The sequence below is a fragment of the Protopterus annectens genome, chromosome 9.part0, assembly GCF_019279795.1.
Source record: "Protopterus annectens isolate FY-2018-M chromosome 9.part0, PAN1.0, whole genome shotgun sequence".
NCBI classification, from domain to species: Eukaryota; Metazoa; Chordata; order Ceratodontiformes; family Protopteridae; genus Protopterus; species Protopterus annectens.
Genome location: NC_056743.1, coordinates 14616184 through 14636711, shown reverse-complemented (window position 1 = coordinate 14636711; position 20528 = coordinate 14616184). Strand labels below are relative to the sequence as shown.

Here is a 20528-nt window from a genome sequence, read left to right as displayed (position 1 = left end):
AATGTATGCCCTTTACTGAAAAGCCTAGACCACACATTCAGTATGCCTCCCTTTTAGTTAGTTTGCTTGCTTGTTTTACCATGTGCCCAGTTGCACAGTGTTTCTTTTGTTAAACTTATTTGTCTATTTCTAACAAGACTTGTATTTTCTCTACCTGTAGTCTTATGGTAGCTGGCTATAAGGGACGTGTGACCGGATGGGGTAACCTGAAAGAGGTGTGGGTTAGCTCACCTAGCAACATGCCTCAGATTCTTCAGGAAATCAACTTACCCATTGTAGACCAGGATGTGTGCAGAAGCTCAACCAAGATCCCCATTACTGACAACATGTTCTGTGCAGGTAGGTGATAAGTCGCATTTAATGTTAGTGCACCTCTTACTAGGAGAAATCCTAGACATTTTTTAGCCTGTTTATGCTAAAATAGAAACCAATGTTCAGTGCAGCAGGGGATTAAAATAAGTGATAGTAAATTTACCAGAAACATCCTGGAGCCTAATTGGTCAAACTTCTTTAAATATCCATTTGATTTACTCACAGGTTATAAAAATACAGTTATGTGTAATACTTCACCAGCAATGACAGAGCACAAAAGCATTTCTTGGCACAGATAAACCTATGTGCGTCTGCCACCAAGCATCAAAACACTTCAAACTCTTTGAAAGGTTATCTAGCCAGTACTACCCCACTCTTGGTGTAATTTATGAGTATGTAACAGTGTATTCAGTTCGTATTCTCTTTTATTATTCCTCCACAGAAAATATTAATTGACTTTGAGGTAGGTACCAAAATCATATAGGAGGTACGAATCTGGTGCTTCCAAGCAAAGGTGAATATACATGTAAGAGGAAGGGATTGTCAACTTCTATTTCAAAAGCATGACCTCAAAAGTCAGCATAGTGAATGGTCATCACAGCTGTGCCATCCCAATGTAAAAAGAAGGACATGAGCTACAAACAGTGACATACACTGCCCCTGTGCTTCTACATGAGAAATAGCTAGACACAGAAATAGTGCATTGTTTTGGATTAGGGAGCATTTGTATAACATTAAGAAGAAGCATGTCAACAATGCTTTATACAGGCACACATTCATTTGTTCTAATTTTAAAAAATTTCAGTTCTCTATTTTAGAACAGGGTCATTTAAATTTGACGGGTGGTAATTTTAGAAACTGTTTGGAACAGAGAGAAACTAGATGGCAGATTCAGTTGAGAGCTGACCACCCTCCGGGCTTAAATGATGCTATTAATATTAAATGTTTTTTACAGGATCGCAGAGTTTACATTAACAAAGTATGCGACAGCAATGGGTGATGTTTTATCACTTTAAAAATTTTTGCATTAACCTTAATTGGTTTTAATTGAATGTAATTTTTTTTTATTATTTAAATCATTTGTAACGGAAATGTGTTTGATTTTTCTGATGAAGTCTGGATTGACAAAAGTGGAGATTAAAATTCATTTTACGCTAAAGTACCGGTCCATTTGGTGTGTTTTTCCATTCAGCTGTGCAGCCAAGTAAAAACATAGTTGTGTAGAATGCTATTTAGTGCCAGACAACCAGATGAATGCTGGATAAATTTGTAGGTGTTAAGAAGCTGTATATACATTAGTTGATGTGGTAGTTCTAGCCAATTTAGACTTTTTAGTGCACACATACAGGGGTGTGTTCTGAAGGGGTATTTGGTACAAATTTAGCAACTTTGTTATAGCATTGTTCAAGTTTTGATTTTTGTAATGCCTGGAGGTTAGTAAGGATGGGAGTGCCACAAAGTAGTGAGGGAAGGAGGTAAGTAGTGGTAAGTGCAGTGTTAGTTGCCTTGGTAAGAAAGTTTTTGGCTGTCTAAAGCATCTCCAGTTTTTGATGAGTTTTTCCTATGCAGTTTTGTAAATGCAGGTTGAATTTAAGGTTATTATCCACTGTTACCCCTAATGATTTGCTAAGAGAAGTGACTTCAATGTTTATATTATCATCAGAGAAGACTGTTTTTTCATGAGAGTGGGATTTGGGGGAAAAAAGTAGTAGTTTTGTTTTTTGTGTTGGGGGGGGGGGTTGAGCATGAGTTGTTCATTATAAAGCCATGTTTCGTTGGCTGTTAAAGCTTCCTGAGTAATTTATTGGAGGTGTGCAACTGTTGTCAGATGTGCAAACAAGTGTGGAGTCATCTGTGTACTGTATTAGGGAGGCCTGTTGTCTGGATGTGTGGAGGGTGTTAGTGAGAATGTTGAAGAGAAGTGGACCAAAGATAGAGCCATATGGTACATTGGTGGTGGCTGGGAGGTATAAGTAGAGGGTGGGGTGCCATTTTACTGACTGATGCTTATTGGACAGGTAGCTTTTAAACCATAGAAGGGTGGGCTGAGAGAGACTTAGTGAGGACATTTGAAGTAGAAATTTGCTATGATAAACCACATTGAAAGCTTTAGACAAATCTAGAAATAAGGAGTAGACTAGTTTGCCATTATCTGTAGTTTACTGACAGTATCTATACAGGTTAGAAGTGCAGTCTCAGTACTATGGGAAGGATGGAAGCCATGTTGTGTGGGGAATATGATTCCTGCAGGAGACAGTTTAGAAATTGTTTTTGAATGCATTTTTCAAGTGTTTTGGAGATGGAGTAAGATTGCTAGAGGTCTAAAATTAGTAATGTCTGTTGAATTTCCTCCTTTCTGCAGTGGGATAATGTTTGACTTTTTCAAGAGAAAGAGAGAGAGGATACGTGGGATTTCTGGATTGATCTATTTATAAGGATTGAGACAGGATAGGCAATGCTACTGGCTATTATTTTATGGTACTTGCTTGAAAGGTCATCAGTTGACGTAGAACATGGTTTGAGTTTGTTTAAGAGTAGCTTTATATAGGATGTGGGCAAAGGCTTGAAGGTGAATGCTGATGCAGTGATACCTGGTTTATGGACAGGGTTAGGATTAGATGTTGGAAATCCATGGCTAGAGATGCTGTACTATCTATGCAGTAAGAGTTGAATTGTATTGCTGTTTTGAGTGGTGAGTTATAGTGAGATTAGTTAGGGTTGAGTTTTTGGCCAGGATGCAAGATTTCTTTTATGCCTTTTTAGGGTTGTGTTTACTATTATTATGAAAGTTATTATAGTAAAGTTTTCTGTCTCCATTTATTTATTGTTTTAGTATGATTGTGAAGCATTCTGCCATTTTGTAGTTATTGTGGTGTGTTATATTTTTTGCCATTCTTTCCATGCTATTTCTCTATCCCACATTAGCATTATATTGTTTTTGGATAGGCAAATTGCATTATTTGTTTTAGTCTCTTTCTTCTAGGAGTTGCAAGGCTATTTAGGATGTCGAGGAATGTTGTATTGAATTCATTTACAGCGTTATCTAAGCAGATGATTTTTAGGAAGTTCCAGTTAATAGCTGACAGAGTAGTAATGAAAGTTGGGTTAAAGTTGGACAGCTTGTGTGTTGTTTTATAAAAATGCTGTTTAACTGGATGTGTGAGATGTCTGGTTGTATAGATTGGGAGATGACCACTGAGAGAGTCTGACATTGTATCTGTGCTGGTAAATATGAAGCAGAACAGTTTAATAATAGTCATTACAACCTTGATCCCAGTTTATAAAGAACTACTTCAGAATGACTAAAATGAACCAAATCACTTCCCGGGATTCAATAAACTCTCTGTAGGCTTTGTGCAAAGCCTACACAGAGTTTACATGTGTGCGTGGTGACGGCTTGGCAGTGTGTGGCACACAGCAACCATGTAAGCGAACATGAATAGCACTTCTGTTGACATCAGAGCGCTGACACGGTTTTGCAAGGAATGCCACAGTGTAGTGATCACCAATGCTTCACAGATAGCTCTCAATCTCTTAGTGCAAGGCATCTGGACAAAGGCCAGCATAATGGGGGACAATTACCTAGAAATAGGGGCATATGTGACATTTTTGCCCTATAGAAATGTGCTAGAATAAAAAGAGGTTTGTGTTAAGTTATATATTCTGACGGATTTGAAGTATGAAACTGAAATATATGTAATATTGAGTCACATCCAGCCTGAGATCATCCCAGTGATATGGATCTGGACATTTTGTGAAAGTTTGGACAGTGGAGAGGTATGAATGCTAAGTATGTGGTCCAAACATAGAACAAGACAGTTTATCTACAGTGCAGAGTATTGTGATGTCCCATACCTAGCATTCTGTACTGAAGCTGTGTAAATAATCTGTAATGGTACATGGACTACCATGTAAAATAAACACTCAAGGGAAGTGTGTGTATTGAATAGGGACACACAGATGAACTGTAGGAATGAGTACAGGGAAAGGACAGGTGAAACAACCTAATGTACAGCAGATGAGGGCATGTCAATGGAAGATGGTTGTAGCAGCAACACCAGTCACATATCTGTATGGTACAGTAGGGACTGCACAGTGAAAATGTGCATTATGTGACTGTTACACAGTGTGACATTACAATGGTGAAGATGTCTGTGTTAGATAAGTATCCTTACATGAATAATGTGGAGGACATCTATCAGGGATCTGACAAACAATTGAAATAGGGTGCATATTGTGAAGCTGTGCAAACTGATTTGCCTGAATGACTGTAACTGCAGCAAAAGTCTCCAGCAAATGGGATACAGATAAAGGCTTGTGGACAACATTAAAATAACCAACCACAGTCGTGGACAATATCAGAATAATACCATGAGTAATCCCCTGTCTCTGACATAACATATGTGAATTAGAGTGATCAATGATGATTCTGCACAAACACATTTGTACAACTATTATGATACATACACATTATATGAGGGTAGTCACGCACACTGACTTGGCACTGTAACATCTGCAGGAGGTATTAGGAGGGACACCGCTATACCTGTATGCGACATTATGAGCAATACAGGCTAGATCATTGGTTTGCTTGGCACACATATATATATATATAAATATATATATATATATATATATATATATATATATATATATATATATATATATATTTATGACACAATCTACACTGTCATGAATGATATCCAGGCCCTTAATGTTGCCAAACACCTATGTATGTAATGTGTGCACCACCAGACCAGGTAGCACACATGCATTTGGTGTAACTACTTGATTGGTTTTCTGCACCATCAGACAGTCATGTTTATGCCACAAAAATAATACCACTGTGACAAAAGTGGAACACTTCAGTTGCACATCAGTGGAAGATGTGTAGGGAGGTACATGAAGAAGGGTGCATTGTACTCAGTTATTAGTATGATGAAGGCTGGGAACTATGAAGGTATTATGGCCACTGATGTGGATTCCTTCACATACTCAGTACTTGTGTTACATACAAGGGAGTAGTCATCACTGTGACCACATGCTGGTGGATGGTCCACTTACCATCTACTCCAGGATACAGGTCATATACCTATTGATCTGATTATAGGGTGCGATGCCCACATTATACTTGTGTTGTGTGTTTGTTTTCCTAACTTAACAAATCCCCCCATGTTTTCTTGTCATTGCAGGTGCTGTTATGGCAGTGGCAACAATTTTTGGTATGTGTTGATATACTGTCTGTATTATATTAATATCACAGTTGGAGTCAGTGATTGCCCACAATCATTAGTCCTTCAAGCAGCTGTTTGGACATGTATGCCATCTGTGATGTCCATCACTTAAATAATGGACAGGAAAGGGCCTAGCAGACAACCCTTATGTACGGACCTGATCACTAGACATGAGATATAGGTCACTTCACACATTTAAACATACTGAGATGCCATGTGTGTGATATACCTACTTAGATAGATAGATAGATAGATAGATAGATAGATAGATAGATAGATAGATAGATAGATAGATGTGGTCTACCTACTTGGTGATATAGCTGTTTATAGCCACATATGATAGCGGTGATTGAATATCTCATTGTGGATTTGTGTTAAATGCCTTGACCTTATCAAGTTCTACAAGATGATAGTGTTGTCATCATGCATGCCCTCAATGACCTCTTTGAGGACATCTATCAGATGTAAAAGACATGATGTAGCATTAACAACTCACACAGATCTGTTGCATACAGCCAAGATATTACTAGTGTCCATTTAGAAAAGGTCCATGATGACATGTTGGTCTACCTCACAGTTGAGGAGAGTCAGGATGTGTCTGTACATGCATGCATCCTATTCTGTCTCCCCCCTACTCAGATGAATGCATGTACATGTACACCCTTCTATGGGAATGTAGCCAATGTGGAGGGTGCTTTGAATTGTGTATTCAACCATATCAGGAAGGTGTATGTGCTGAGTCACACCATAGGCAGTCTGTGATGTTGTCACATCCCATTGATTCTGTGTGTTAGGGGTCGAAGGTAAGACAGTGCATACTGCTTATCGTGATCTGGCCTAGGGCTTTGATACAACCCCGCATGCAGGTATCATTGAGAAACTCTCCCAGCTGGAGAGTAATCCTTATGTCACTAGATGGGTAACTAATTGGCTCAGTGCAGAACACATGCTGTGAGAGTTGGTGAATCAACCTGTACCAGTAGAGCTGTCACCATTGATGTAGCACAGAGATCTGTGCTTGGCTTTTACTATTTGGACTCTTTTTCTTGACAGTTCAGGCTAAAGTATATGGCCTTTGGCTTACCAAGTTTGCTGATTCTTGCATGTTGGGTGCAATCATTGAGTCTACCAATACTAGTAACATACTACAGGAGTAACACAGATGAATGATTAGTAACAAAGCCACACAATCTACAAATAAATGCAGAAATGTGTCTTGATGTTGTCCTTCTGAAAAGTGGAATTTCATGCTACTTACAGCATTGACAACATTCCTGCTATGCTGAAACCCACTGATGCAAGCACTGGGAACACGTAGATAGCAATCTGAACTTCAACCACCAAGTGTCCACACTGGTATTGAAAGTCTATGCTGTGCACATCATAAGTCATGCCTTCATATTCAGATCCTAGTATTGTATGACAGCACTGTACTCGAACCTCATCAGAACACTAATAGAGTATAATGCCCTGTTTTGCATGTACCTCACCAGACATATGCAGCAGCTAGAGAGACCATAGCACTTTCTCATCAAGAAAACACAGGGCATACAAAGTATGCCATGATGTATGTGTATAGACTGAAAGCCATGTCACTGTAATCTGTATCGTATAGGATGAAATGACTTCTGCCAGGCATCCAGGCCAGTCTCTGACCCTGCCTGAGTGGGAATAGTGTATATCCACAAATCAGATATAGCTGATGGCATCAGCAATATCTGTTGAGGAGAATATGGTAATAACACTGTCCCACATGCTGGTATAAAAGGCTGTCTGTAATGTCAAGAAAGAACACAAACACACACACACACACACACACACACACACACACACACACACACACACACACACACACACACACACACCTAGTTGACTGCAGTGAGACTAGAACCCCTACCTAAGTACACTGACTACAGACCTCTGTATATAAGACAAGCATCACACATCTGTCTTGAAGTGTGTCAGACAACACTTTATAGCTGATGACATCAGCAGTGTCTGTTAAGGAGAATATGGCAATAACAGTGTCTCACATGCTGGTGTAAAAGGCTCTCTGTAATGTCAAGAAAGAGCACAAACACACACACACACACACACACACACACACACACACACACATAGTTGACTGTAGTGAGAACAGAACCCCTGTCTATCTAAGGTACTCAGACTACAGAACTCAGTACTTTACACAAGTGCCAAGGCAAAAGTCTGACTTTTACAAGACTGCAGGTCAACTTGTAGTGAATGACATCAGCAGAGAAGATGTTGGGAGGCCTGCATAAGTTCATAGCTTCATAGGTTCATAGGAGGTTACTAGCCTAATGGCCCTAGGGCATTTACAAGCCTAGCAGTGTAAAAACACAAGTACCCGTATTGAGCATAGTTAGATGGTCATTGTTAGCAGAGTGATTTGGTGAGCAAGACTGACTGGCCCTGTCCATGAGGGACATAGGTGCCACCCCAAAGGGTGAATTTACAATCACCCATCCAGTTGTCAAGGTTGCACTTGAATAGGTTCATTGAGGAGCACTGTTTCAGACCTCACTGCAGACTTCACTGCTGTCACACTACCCTTGTACATATCCTGTACCACTCTTACATACTTCTCTGACACTCCTGACTTCCTCATACAATACCACAACTTTTCTGTAGGCACCCTGTCATATGCTTTCTCCAAGTCTACAAAAACACAATGCAACTCCTTCTGACATTCTCTGTACTTCTCCATCAACACTCCCAGAGCAAACATCGCATCTGTAGTGCTCTTTCCCGGCATGAAACCATACTGCTGTTCACTAATCATCACATCCCTTCTTAACTTAGCTTCCACTACTCTTTCCCATAACGTCATGCTGTGACTGATCAATTTAATCCCTCTGTAGTTACTACAGCTCTGCACATCACCCTTATTCATAAAAATCGGTACCAAAACACTTTTTCTCCATTCCTCAGGCATCCTCTCACTTTCCAAGATTTCATTAAACAATCTGGTTAAAAACTCCACTGCCATTTCACCTAAACACCTCCATGCTTCCACAGGTATGTCATCTGAGTGACGGATGTGTTTTAGGTGGAGGTGGGGTTACATCAAGGATCAGCTTTGAGCCCTTTCTTATTTGCAATGGTGATGGACAGGTTGACAGACGAGATCAGACAGGAGTCCCCATGGACTTTGATGTTTGCAGATGACATTGTGATCTGTAGTGAGAGTAGGGAACAGGTGGAGGAGACCCTGGAGAGATGGAGATATGCTCTAGAGAGAAGAGGAATGAAGGTCAGCAGGACTAAGACAGAATATATGTGTGTGAATGAGAGGGAGGATAGAGGAATGGTGAGGATGCAAGGAGTAGAGGTGGCGAAGGTGGATGAGTTTAAATACTTGGGGTCAATAGTTCAGAGTAATGGTGAGTGTGGAAGAGAGGTGAAGAAGAGAGTACAAGCAGGATGGAGTGGGTGGAGAAGAGTGTCGTGAGTGATTTGTGACAGAGGAGTACCTGTAAGAGTGAAAGGGAAGGTCTATAAGAGGGTAGTGAGACCAGCTATGTTATATGGGTTGGAGACAATGGCATTGACAAAAAGGCAGGAGGAATAAGTATATTAGAGGGTCAGCCCAGGTTGGAAGGTTTGGAGACAAAGCCAGAGAGGCAAGATTATGTTGGATGTCCTTCAAGGATGCATCTGCAGTCATCACATATGGGTTGTCCTGCCTCAGGCAGCCCTTCGGTCGGCCGGATTCCAAAGTCTGGGTCTGGCCTCGGCTGATGTCGCACTTTCCCCGATGTCAGAGCGTCTGGGGTATAAAAGCATCAGCCGACGCCATTTTCCTCAGTCTTTCTTGCCGCGTGGTGCCCGAAGCAGAAGCAGTTCGCAAGTGCCGGTCGGCCAGCTCCTGTGATTCAGCTACCGAAGACTTCGAAAAAGCTAAGTACCCCGTTGGGGACTCTTTCTTGCCTCAGCCGATGTCAGATAAAGTTAATAATTGTTTAACTTGTGGGAAACAAATACCTCATAAGGATTTCCACTCTTACTGTCTCCCCTGCCTAGGCCCAGACCACGACGTCTCGGCCTGTTCAGCCTGTGCTTCCGTATCATCAGCTGTGGTTCCAGTGCATAATCTGCATCCCGCAGTGAATGACCCTTTGAGATATCCCCCCTAGCAAACATCTGATACAGTTGGGAGGTGTGCCAGATATGTGAGTCGTGGTAACTGCAAGGGTTGTCAGCACACATGTTCAAGATGATTCCTTTGGCATTACAAATGACTTGGTGGTTAATAGCGTGGAAGCCTTTTCTGTTTATGTAGAGCATACCCTGCTGCCTGGGTGGTGCCTATATGTCTATATGTGTGCAATCTATGGCACCCAGTACTTCAGGGTAGTGTGCTACATGGTAGAACTCCTGAATTTTTCTGGCCCTATCCTCAGGGGTACAGCAAAAATATATGTGGTTGCTGGCATGCTGGAGTATAGCATTCAGGAATTGATGAAGTATCCTGGATGCTGATGCTTGTGATACCCCCAGCATCTCCCTGCTGGTCTCTGGACTGGAAGGTACCTGTAGCTAAAATTCTAAGTGCTACACATACCTTTGTCTCCACTGGGATGGGTTCCCCTCAGTTTGCCCTGGCTTTGGGTTGAGGACGACATAGGTTACTGAGTTCCTGCATTGTGTCTCTATCCACCCTATAGCTCTCTACACTTTCCACATCATGTAAGTTATGATAAGTTAAATGGGGTCTGAAAGCTCTTCTTTTTGGCCTTGGTCTATTAGCAGCAGCAGCAACAGCAGCAGCATAGACTTAGTGTGTTGCACATACAAATAAATTAAAGCCACAGCAGCCCCTAACATTGTTTCTGTGCAGACTTCTTTCTGTGGCTGTATCCCAATAGGTTTTGGAATTAACAGGGAAAACCAGCACTGAGTCTACACTGTTGTTTTATAGCTTGTTGAATAACTCCTCCATCTTGGATTGGCTGATTAGCATACAGTTCAGTTGCTTATGCTGTAATTAGCATGCCACGGTGCTTACCTTGTTTGCCCTGCAGTGCATCCTGCTTACTGAATACAAAATGGTGCGCAATGTGCACATGGTGCAAATGGACTGTGTAGGCTTTATTGAATCTGGCTGACTGTTTAAATAGGAAATGGAACCATCACATGGCAAAGATGCCTGTTGCCTTAAAGGTATAGAGTGATGATTATGTAACAAATAAACTATATGTCCCATGTTTGAACTCTTAAGTAATTAGTCAAATTATATTACAGTTTCACTGAATTAAATGAATGTTTTTTACTGCAAGATTGACTTGTTGCTCAAGGACCTTAAAGGTGGAAAACACCAGATTGCTCTTTATCTTTTATATACCCAAGGTGAATAGGAGTATTGATTATCCCCCTTTGCAACCTATTTTGATGGCCAAGAGTGAATTGTCTTGTTACACTGGGAACTGAAAGTTTTGTTTAAATATAAGTTTACTGACGTTTGGGATATTTATTTCCAACTTTTGGATGACATTTTTATTTATTGGAAAGGTCCAATTTCAACCGTGGATGAGTTTGTAACATTTTCAACACTAGTACTGACTTTCTGAAATTTACCTACAAAAAGCCTTGTGTATCAGTGGACATTATGTTATATAAAAATTTGCTGAAAATTTGTTTTTCTTCCAAAATTAATAGAAAAAAAGTACATTCTCAAATAGTTGGTTACATTTTCAGAGTAGTCACCCATTAAAGCAGAAGAGAAGTGTGGTTAAAAGCCAAATGGTCCATATCACTAGATTAGTTTCTGGAAGTAAGACCTTTATTGAGGAGAACAGACATTTAAAAGGATTGTTGAAAGGGGATACCTCCAAAGCAATGGGCCAGATTGGTGTTGAAGTTGGTAAGTGATGGGACGATCACCTTCCCCCCAATCCTAAAAAGGGGTATTGTGAAACCCAGACCAAATAAATGTAATGTGGGTCCATCTAATCTTGTTATTAAATATTCCAACAGTGTTAGCATGATGAAGTGGGTGATTGAGAAGCACTGGTTGACATCAACCCATTTTGTTGACATCAAGGATGTGGTGGGGCTTTGTCCTCATTACATTTAAAAGAGGACCAGGCCAAGAATATTAAAAACATTTTGGAAAATGGGTACCAAGGTTGCTGTATATGCAATGGTTTGCCAAGCCTCTAGTTCTTTTTATATAAGTACTTTAAGGGAATATATACACACATATATATATATATATATATATATATATATATATATATATATATATATATATATAAGTACTTTAAGGGAATATATACACATATATATATATATATATATATATATATATATATATATATATATATATATCATGATTATTTATGCTATACGTACAAAGAATTGTAGAAATGCTTTAAGTAAGCATAGTATTAATTATGTTATTAACAACAAGTTTCTTTTTACAGTATTAGAAAAAAATTGAGATTGGTTCTTTTGTGGGTGACTGGGAAAACTACCTAGAATGTAGAGAAGTTTTATGGGGGGTTATTTTGTATCACAACGTCCATCTGGTTTAAATGATGTAGTGTAAGACTCCATGCAGCCATCGCGATCCAGGAACAGCCTGATTGTGCGTATAAGAGAGCACCTAAAATGGCTCTTACATGGGCAGGGTGTGGATATGCTAATTACCTCACTTGCAGCTGAAAGGCATGCAAATGAGGTAAATTCGCGATCCAGGAAGCAGAAACCTGCCCGTGTAAGAGCTGTGTTATCTGCAGAAATTTACTCAGTTGATAACTGAGTACCGTTCTGCAAATAACACAATGGAGCCCAGTCAGCTCCAAATAAAGGTTGCAAATGTCGCAGGCAGCATGCCAGTGGCCAAATATGTGGCCACTGGCAATGTACCCTGATGCAAACATGAAATAAAAATATTTTTTTTTCGGCGATGTTTAAACGTAGCGCAGCGTCACGCAAACAGGCTGCGCTATAAAAAAACAAAAAATAAAAATATTAAACCCACAAATGTGGGTTTATGCAAAGCATGAGTATACAATGGAAGGGAATAGCAGGGTAAAACAACATGGCCACCGAGTAGGGGTTGCTAAGAAGGAAGCGGAGTGTAAGGCATGTAACTAAGCATTAGTAGGCAATCCTATGTAAATGAGTGGCAGGATAGTGAATCGCACTGTTACATAGAAAATGAGCACAATCCGTGCAGTGTAGGAGTAGGATAAGGGGGAGTAACAGAGTAGGAGATAGGTGACATCACAGGGGGGAATGTATGAAAGGAATGCAGCTCATTGGAGCACAGTGGCATGCGAAAGCTGTCAGTTACACATCATGGAAAGAGGAGTGTCAACAAGTAGGCATGGGAAAGCCAAGAAATGGAAGGTGTACACGATGGATAACACCAAAGTTTCTTGCTGGGCGTGCATGCGAGCGTGTGCGCGCTAGTAGGCACTAGTAAAACAGAGTGCGCGCGTGTAAGTGTGAGTGCGCGCGTGTAAGACAGAATACGCATGTAGGAGCCTATTTAAACACCTGTATGCTTGTTTGTGCTGGTGTGCGCGTGTTTTAACCTGAATAAGCAGATTCTAGTCCGTCTAAGCATGTGTGTGCACGTGTTAGCCACTGTGAGTGTGTTTTTGCTGGTATGCACATTGCTCCCCCCTGAGGAAACAGAAGGGAAAAAGGAAGCATGGGAAATAGTAGGAAGCTAGCAGAAATTACTGGCAGAGCTAGCAGGTGAAAACAATCAGAAGCAGGCAATTACACAGGCAGAACAGTAGCCCAGCCCAGCACTTAAAACACTGCAAACAACAGTGCAGAATGTTTCTCTCAAGAGACACTGCAACAGAGGAGTAAGCTACTAGAAGTGAAAACTGAAAAAGCTTCACTCAGACCAAAAATGCTAGGGGCTGCCATAGCTGTTGTAAGGAGACATATGCAACTTGCTGAGGATGGTGACTATGCAAATGCTGCCAGACAACCCACAGTGAGGAGACAGAGAAGAGTGTACAGGCCCAGGGTCACCTACCAGGGGTTACATGAGCTGGAGATAGTGGAGCGCTATAGAGTGGACAGAGACCTTCTGCAGCAAATTGTTGAGCTGTGCAGGCTACGCCTCACACACAGAACCAACAGAGGGGAACACATCCCAGTGGAAACCAAGGTATGTGTTGGCCTAAGAATACTAGCAACAGGTACCTTCCAGAGACCAACTGGTGATATGATGGGGATACCACAGGCATCAGCATCCAGGGTACTGCACCAGTTCCTGGATGCCATGTCAGCACATGTTGGTGAGCTTGTATATTTCCCCAATTCCCGTGAGGTATTGGCCAGCAATATGCGTCTCTTCCAGCAAATAGCGGAATACCCTGAGGTAGTGGGTGCAATAGACTGCACGCATATACGCATCAAAGCACCAGCTGGTGAGCGGGGTAGGGCCTCCATTAACCAAAAGGGCTTCCCCTCCATCAACTGCCAGGTCGTGTGTGATGCCCAGGGCATAATAATGAATGTGTGTGCTGGCTGCCCTGGAAGCTACCCCGATTCACATATCTGGCATATGACACAGCTGTACCAGACATTTGCCAATGGGGGCATCCCACATGGTCACTTAGTGGGGGATGCTGGCTATGCACTGGAGCCGTGGCTGATGACACCCATCAGAAACACACACACACACCTGAACAAGAACACCATAATGAGGCACACGCATAAACACGAAATGTAATTGAGCATGTGTTTGGGCTGCTCAAGTCACGGTTCCGGTGCCTGGACACATCTGGTGGAGCCTTGCAGTACTCACCAACTACATGTTCCCAAATCGCCATGGTATGTGCTATGCTACATAATATGATTCTGTGAAAACAGCTGCAGCAGGACCAGCATAGGGCTGGGCCAAACAGCCCCCCACCATTGCCAAGCCAGTCACAGGCAGAGCATGACTCGGAGGAGGAACAACCTGAGCCTGCCCCAGTAGGCAGAAGGAGGCATGCCCAGTATGCCTTGGCCTTGGCAAAGCGGCAACGCATAGCACATACACTGGCTCAGTAGGAACCTAGGAAATTATACCTCTCTCTGACTCACACATATAGTAAAATGGATGCCTAAGTTGACACAACCTGCTATCAAACATGTACAGGGAGTGTAGTATGTGCATCCAACATAGACAGCCCTGCAGCACCACCTGAGGCATGATTGCCATGTGTTAAGCAATGTAACACCATGTAGTATATGCAAACATGATGACCCTGACTAACATCCTACCCTCACCAAGCATGATGCCAGAATATGAAGATGAGATGATCAATTACAATAATTGGCTTAAGTATTGCCATTAGTCAAAGGGGATCCAATGCGTGCCAGCCTGGGATGACATGCTGAGCAAGGCACGATGCTCCACCTCCATAGGTATCACAAGGGATAAGAGCCTAGATGTAATGCTACCCAATGCCAGATGTCCAAACTGAAAGATGCATGCAGTCTAAACTCCCCTCAGCATGGAGAATGTTGATATCTGTCCTGTAACAGAAAACTGGGTTAAGGCTCACAAGAGCACCCTAACACTACCAGGTTACACCTCATACTGTGCTTTACAGCCCCAAAACATGGAACAAACTACAAAAGGAGGGTGAGTAGCAATAATTGCCAAGGATAACCACACCCCCATGTTGGTACCACAACAAGAAGCAGCATGGATTATCCATGCTCAAGTAACAGTGGCTAAGACTGCCTGCCAGTTTGTAGCCTGCTACAGACTACCCTCCTAATGCCAGGAACTGCACTTGGCCTACGTTGGAAAACATGGATATATCAAGCTCTCCAAACAACATTATATTGGGTGACTGAAAATACTCAGACATAGACTGGGAGCATTATCCCAGCACCAACACCCTAGGCCAAAGGTTTCTAGAATCCATAAACCAAAATGCTCAGGAACAATGTACCACTCCCACAAGGGGGGTAAGCATACTGGATGTGATAATCAGCAACATGGGTACTCTATGGCCAGATGAGAAGTGCATTCCTCACTGGTAAGATCAGACCATAGAGTAATCACACTGGATATTCACAGCCGGACCATAGTCCCTGGCCAGAAAAGCACAGTGAAAAACATGTGTAAAGGAAATGTTGCACTCCTCCAAACTGATGTGGAATACATTAAAAGCCCTGTGCCTGTGGAAAATATGGGCCACACCTCAGAACCCTTTATAAATGCATTCTATGAACACAGTCAGGAATGCATGGATTATGCAATCCCAAATAAAACCAAGGCCCAATACCATACACACAGGCATCTGGCATGGTGGACCCCAGCCATTACCAAACCATGCAAGAGAATGAGGAAGACACCACATGATAGAGCAAACCCAAAAAGGGAAGTAATCTCTGATCAGTATTATGGCAATAAAATATGGCCAGTCATAAAATCCACTAAGGCCAGCTACAACAAGTTGAATCTGTGAATCTTGGGCAATGTTACACCTGCCCCATGTACACAGACAACCCCCTCCACCCCCCCAAGAAATACAAATATTGTGAGAGATGCAAGCACGTCTCCAAACTGGAGGCTGAGCTCTCTCAACTCAGTACTGTCTAAACTAGTCAGGAGGAGAAGGTAACCACACACACCACAAACCCACTCACATAGACCTATTACAACTGCAAACCAAATACATAAACACACAAAAACATTCCTGGAGGCTATAATTAAAAACCACCAAATCAACAGAGGCCTCCAAAGCAGACACCCAAGCAACCACTACCCCCAAACATAGCACATGCAACACATAGTACACAAAGTCGGTGTGCCAAACAGTCACAGCCCATAAGGACAAACAACATGCCTGATAAACTTGTAATAGGTGACTCCATAGTCAAGACACACTGATGTCCCGCTCACCAGACTGAACAAGGAAAAGGGTACAGTAAGCTGCCTGTAGGCTGCTACAATCTGCCACATAACACAATCATGCAGGTCACTCCAAAGCAAGTACAAATATGACTCAGTCATTGTCCATGCTGGTGTGAATGACCTGAGACGTACCTTCCTGGACTACATGTAAAGAGACATAGAGGAGCTCTCCAATTATGTAGGCCAGGCCGGCATGACTCTGACCCTGATCAGCATCCTACCCCCACCAAGAATAATGCCACAGTACAAACACAGAATGATCAGCTTTAACAATTGGCTCAATTACTGGTGTCATTCCAAGGGGATGCAATGTGTGTCTGCTTGGGATGTCATGCTTGACAAGCCACGCTGCTTTGCCAGGGATGGCTTGCACCTGTCACCCCTGTGTGTCTGGATATTGGCTAAGGCTCTTGCCACCTCCATAGTGCCTTTTGTAGGCAAGGCTGAAAAGACAAACCCACCTCCCCAGAAAACATAAGTGGAAAAACCATGAGGGTAATGCTGCTCAATGCTAGATGACTAAACCACAAGATGCACGCTCTCGAGGCCCTCCCCAGTATGGAGAACATCGATGTCTGTGCAGTGATGGAAACCTGCATCAAGGCTTCTGAGAGCACCCCGGCACTACCAGGTTATACCTCAAATCATGCTTTTCGGCCCCAAAACCTGGACCAAACCACAAAAGGAGGGGGAGTATCCATATTCAGCAAAGATACCCACACATCCAAGTTACTGACAATGCACGAAGCATCAGAGACCATCCATGTGCAACTAACTGTAGGCAAAAGACCACCCTCTCAGACCCAGGAACACCACTCAGCCTCCCTGAAGACATTGGAGAGTATGAATGTCTCCCCAAATACCAAACAAGGTACTCACAAATCACCACATAGGTGGTAATCCATTACGTATGGAAGACGTAATCAGGGACCTATTGACACAAGTGGACAGTAACCCCACATGCAACACTCACTTTGCCAACGTGGCTAGGAAGACCACCTATATTGGCCACCTTATCATGAAAGGATTCACATCTACATCAAGAGAGGTCATTGTGCCCCTATACTCTTCTCTTATTAGGCCCATAAGTGAGTACAATGCCCCATTTGGGATGTACCGTACCCGACATCTGCAGCAGTTAGAAAGACCTCAAAAGCACCTGACCAAGAGGATAAAGGGTGTCAAACATTTGTCAATGCAGTCACATACTGCATACTCAGAGGCGATGTATGCCCGATGTACAAGGTCATGTCCAATACAGAATTGATGGCCATGCTCCACCTCAGAAAATCCAAAGCCATTAGAGCCGTGAGAGCGACAGATGTCAACCTCAACACATAAATAAATCGGATGTGCTGGAGGGACAGATTCCTAACCCAGAGGCTCCCTACACTCTGGAACAGAGCCCACTCCATGTTAGGCAGAGCCCCTCACTGACTCTCTTCAACAGGAATCTTGCCAAGTGGATGGGAGATCGTAGATTTACACTGGGGGTCTTCAGTGTGTCACATCTAGACAGATGCACAGTAAAGTAAACCCTAAATGGCCATAATATTCACATAGCAAGGGGTGGCGAAAGCCACACACACTCTGGCTAGGCTGATAAATGCCCTAGGGCAGATAGCCCAGTATGAACCTATGAACCTATGGAGATACAAATTGTACAGGACACTAAGGATAATCACAAGGCTGTCTTAACTGATGGTAGGAACCTTGTTGGGAATTCACAGATATGCTCTGAATTACCAAATATTACAAACAATACACCAAACCCACACACATTGCCAACATCCAACCTGACAGGTTCAGTGCACACCCCCCCCCCCAAAATGACAAATATTTATCCCAGCAGAGTGCTGGCCCCCTGACATTGCAGATGCTGAGGTAACAGGCAGCATCTTCAAAGCAAGACACACAGCATCAATGGTACGAGATGGTGTCCTGGGCTGTGTCCAACATGAACTCCAAGAAGAATGGAATGCCAAATAATACTACTGCTCAATTTCAGCCTTACCACAGGATATGTACCCAAAGAGCAGTGTACAGCAACAGTGGTCCCTCTCCACAAAGGTGGTGCCTCAATGGATACTGCAAACTATCACCCCAAAATCCTGACAAGCTTGGTCTGCAAAGCTATGGAAAGGATCATCATGGACCTCAGAAATAAAGATATTGGGGACCTACAGACACTGGACCCTACCCAGCATGGCTTTCTTAAGGGAAGATCCTGCCCCTTAAACATGTCTGACTCATTTGAAGCAGTCATCAAGGCCATTGATGAGGGGAATGTGGTCCACACAGCCTATCTGGACCTTGCAAAAGGCTTCCATACAATACCCCATGTTTTCATTATAGATAAGCTCACCAGCTTAAATATAAACCCCTATGTCAGTAGATGGGTTGCAAACCAGCCCAAGGACAGAACTGACATGGTCAGACATGCTGCAGCCATGTCAGACTACAAACCAGCTACAACTGGCATCCCACAAGGCTCAGTCCTGGGAACTCCCTTGTATGGTATATGTTTCCCATAGGTACAGGCCAACATGGAAGGACTGTGTCTGAACAAGTTTGCAGAGGACTACAAACTGGGCACCTTATCTGACCCTCCAGCTGAGACAAGCATCCTACAAAAGGGCCACATAGAAACAGACAACTGGTGCCAGAGCCATGTCATCAAGCTAATTGCAGAAAAGTGTATAGTCATTCCCTGTGGATAAACAGTAAGTGCCCACCAATTACCACATAGGTGTTAACCCATTAAGTACTTTAGAAGTAATAAGAGACCTGGGGACACAATTTGATAGATATCTTGCATTTGACAACCATGTGGCTGTAGTGGTTACAGAAACAAACCATATACCCACCTAATCATGAAGGTAGTCAGATCTAGATCAGGGGAGGTCATTGTGCCTCTTCAGTCATCCTTCATCAGCCTCACAATTGAGTACAATGGCCCCTGTGGGATGTACTTCAGCAGACACCTCCAGCAACTGGAAAGACCCCAAAAGTACCCCACCAGGAGGATCAAAGAGCTCAAACAGATGCCATGTGTTGCCTGATTAAACAAACCGCAGCTCCACACAGTGCCATACTGCCTTCCCAGAGGCAATCTGTGCCTGATGTATAAAGCCATGTCCAAGCTGGAATCAATGAACATGCTGCACCTTGTACAATCTGAATGCCAGTGAGCTATGCACATGAGAGACCTGATCCCCAGCACTGACATGCATAGGACATGCTGTAGTGATTGATCCATAACCCAGAAGCTCACTCCACTCTTGAGTAAACTCCCAGTACAGGTTAGCCAGAGAGTCCCTCATTGACTCTCCTCAACAGGAATCATGATGAGTGGATGGGAGATGGTAGGTTTACCCTGGGTATCACTGTTAAGTCGCGGGTAGACAGAGGCACAGTATACTAACCTTGAAATATGTCATGTCAAATTCCAGTTACAATGTGTGTTGAAGGACAAACACACTCACTGACTAGCAGTAGAAATGGCCTAGGGCACATCGCTAGTGTTTGTCAATGTCCACCCAAGTTGTGAAATACACTACCAATGTTGGAAAAGCCTGGTGTAAGTAGTCCATATCCGAACAAAATGCAGCATGGTCATATGTGCACAACTGGCCCTTAACCAGTTTGGTGTGCTCACTATGAATATTGAAAGCAGTGATAGGATTGAAACCCAGGATACTGTCCACCACAGTGAAAGTACTGAACCAGTACACTATACAATATTACAGTGTATGGTCATTATGAAAGGATGTTGACAACTGTATGCAAACTATCCCATGGAAACCCTGCAGGCACAGTATAATCCCTGCCAGGTTCAGACACAAAGCAGTTGGGCAGTATGTACACAACATGACTCCCAACACACAACTATAAATGTGAAATATTGTTGAAGTTCACACACACCCACAAATGTGGTGGACTGAAGATCTCAACATATGGAAAGCACACACTGGGCATGCTCGCACACTTTGATAAATGAGACAAATGTCAGGCAACAAGCCATGGAATATGCCTGAACTGGGCATGCTCACACACCTAGGCCATGTCTCAGT

General features: G+C 42.7%; 1 protein-coding gene across 1 annotated transcript in view; it reads left to right on the top strand.

The window, feature by feature from the left end:
- Positions 1-20528, top strand: part of F2 (coagulation factor II, thrombin) — a 1266023-nt gene that overhangs the window by 1079100 nt on the left and 166395 nt on the right. The window contains exon 12 of the mRNA XM_044082527.1: positions 161-339. Within this exon, the coding sequence (XP_043938462.1) occupies positions 161-339 (179 nt within the window). The remainder of the gene's footprint in view (positions 1-160; positions 340-20528) is intronic.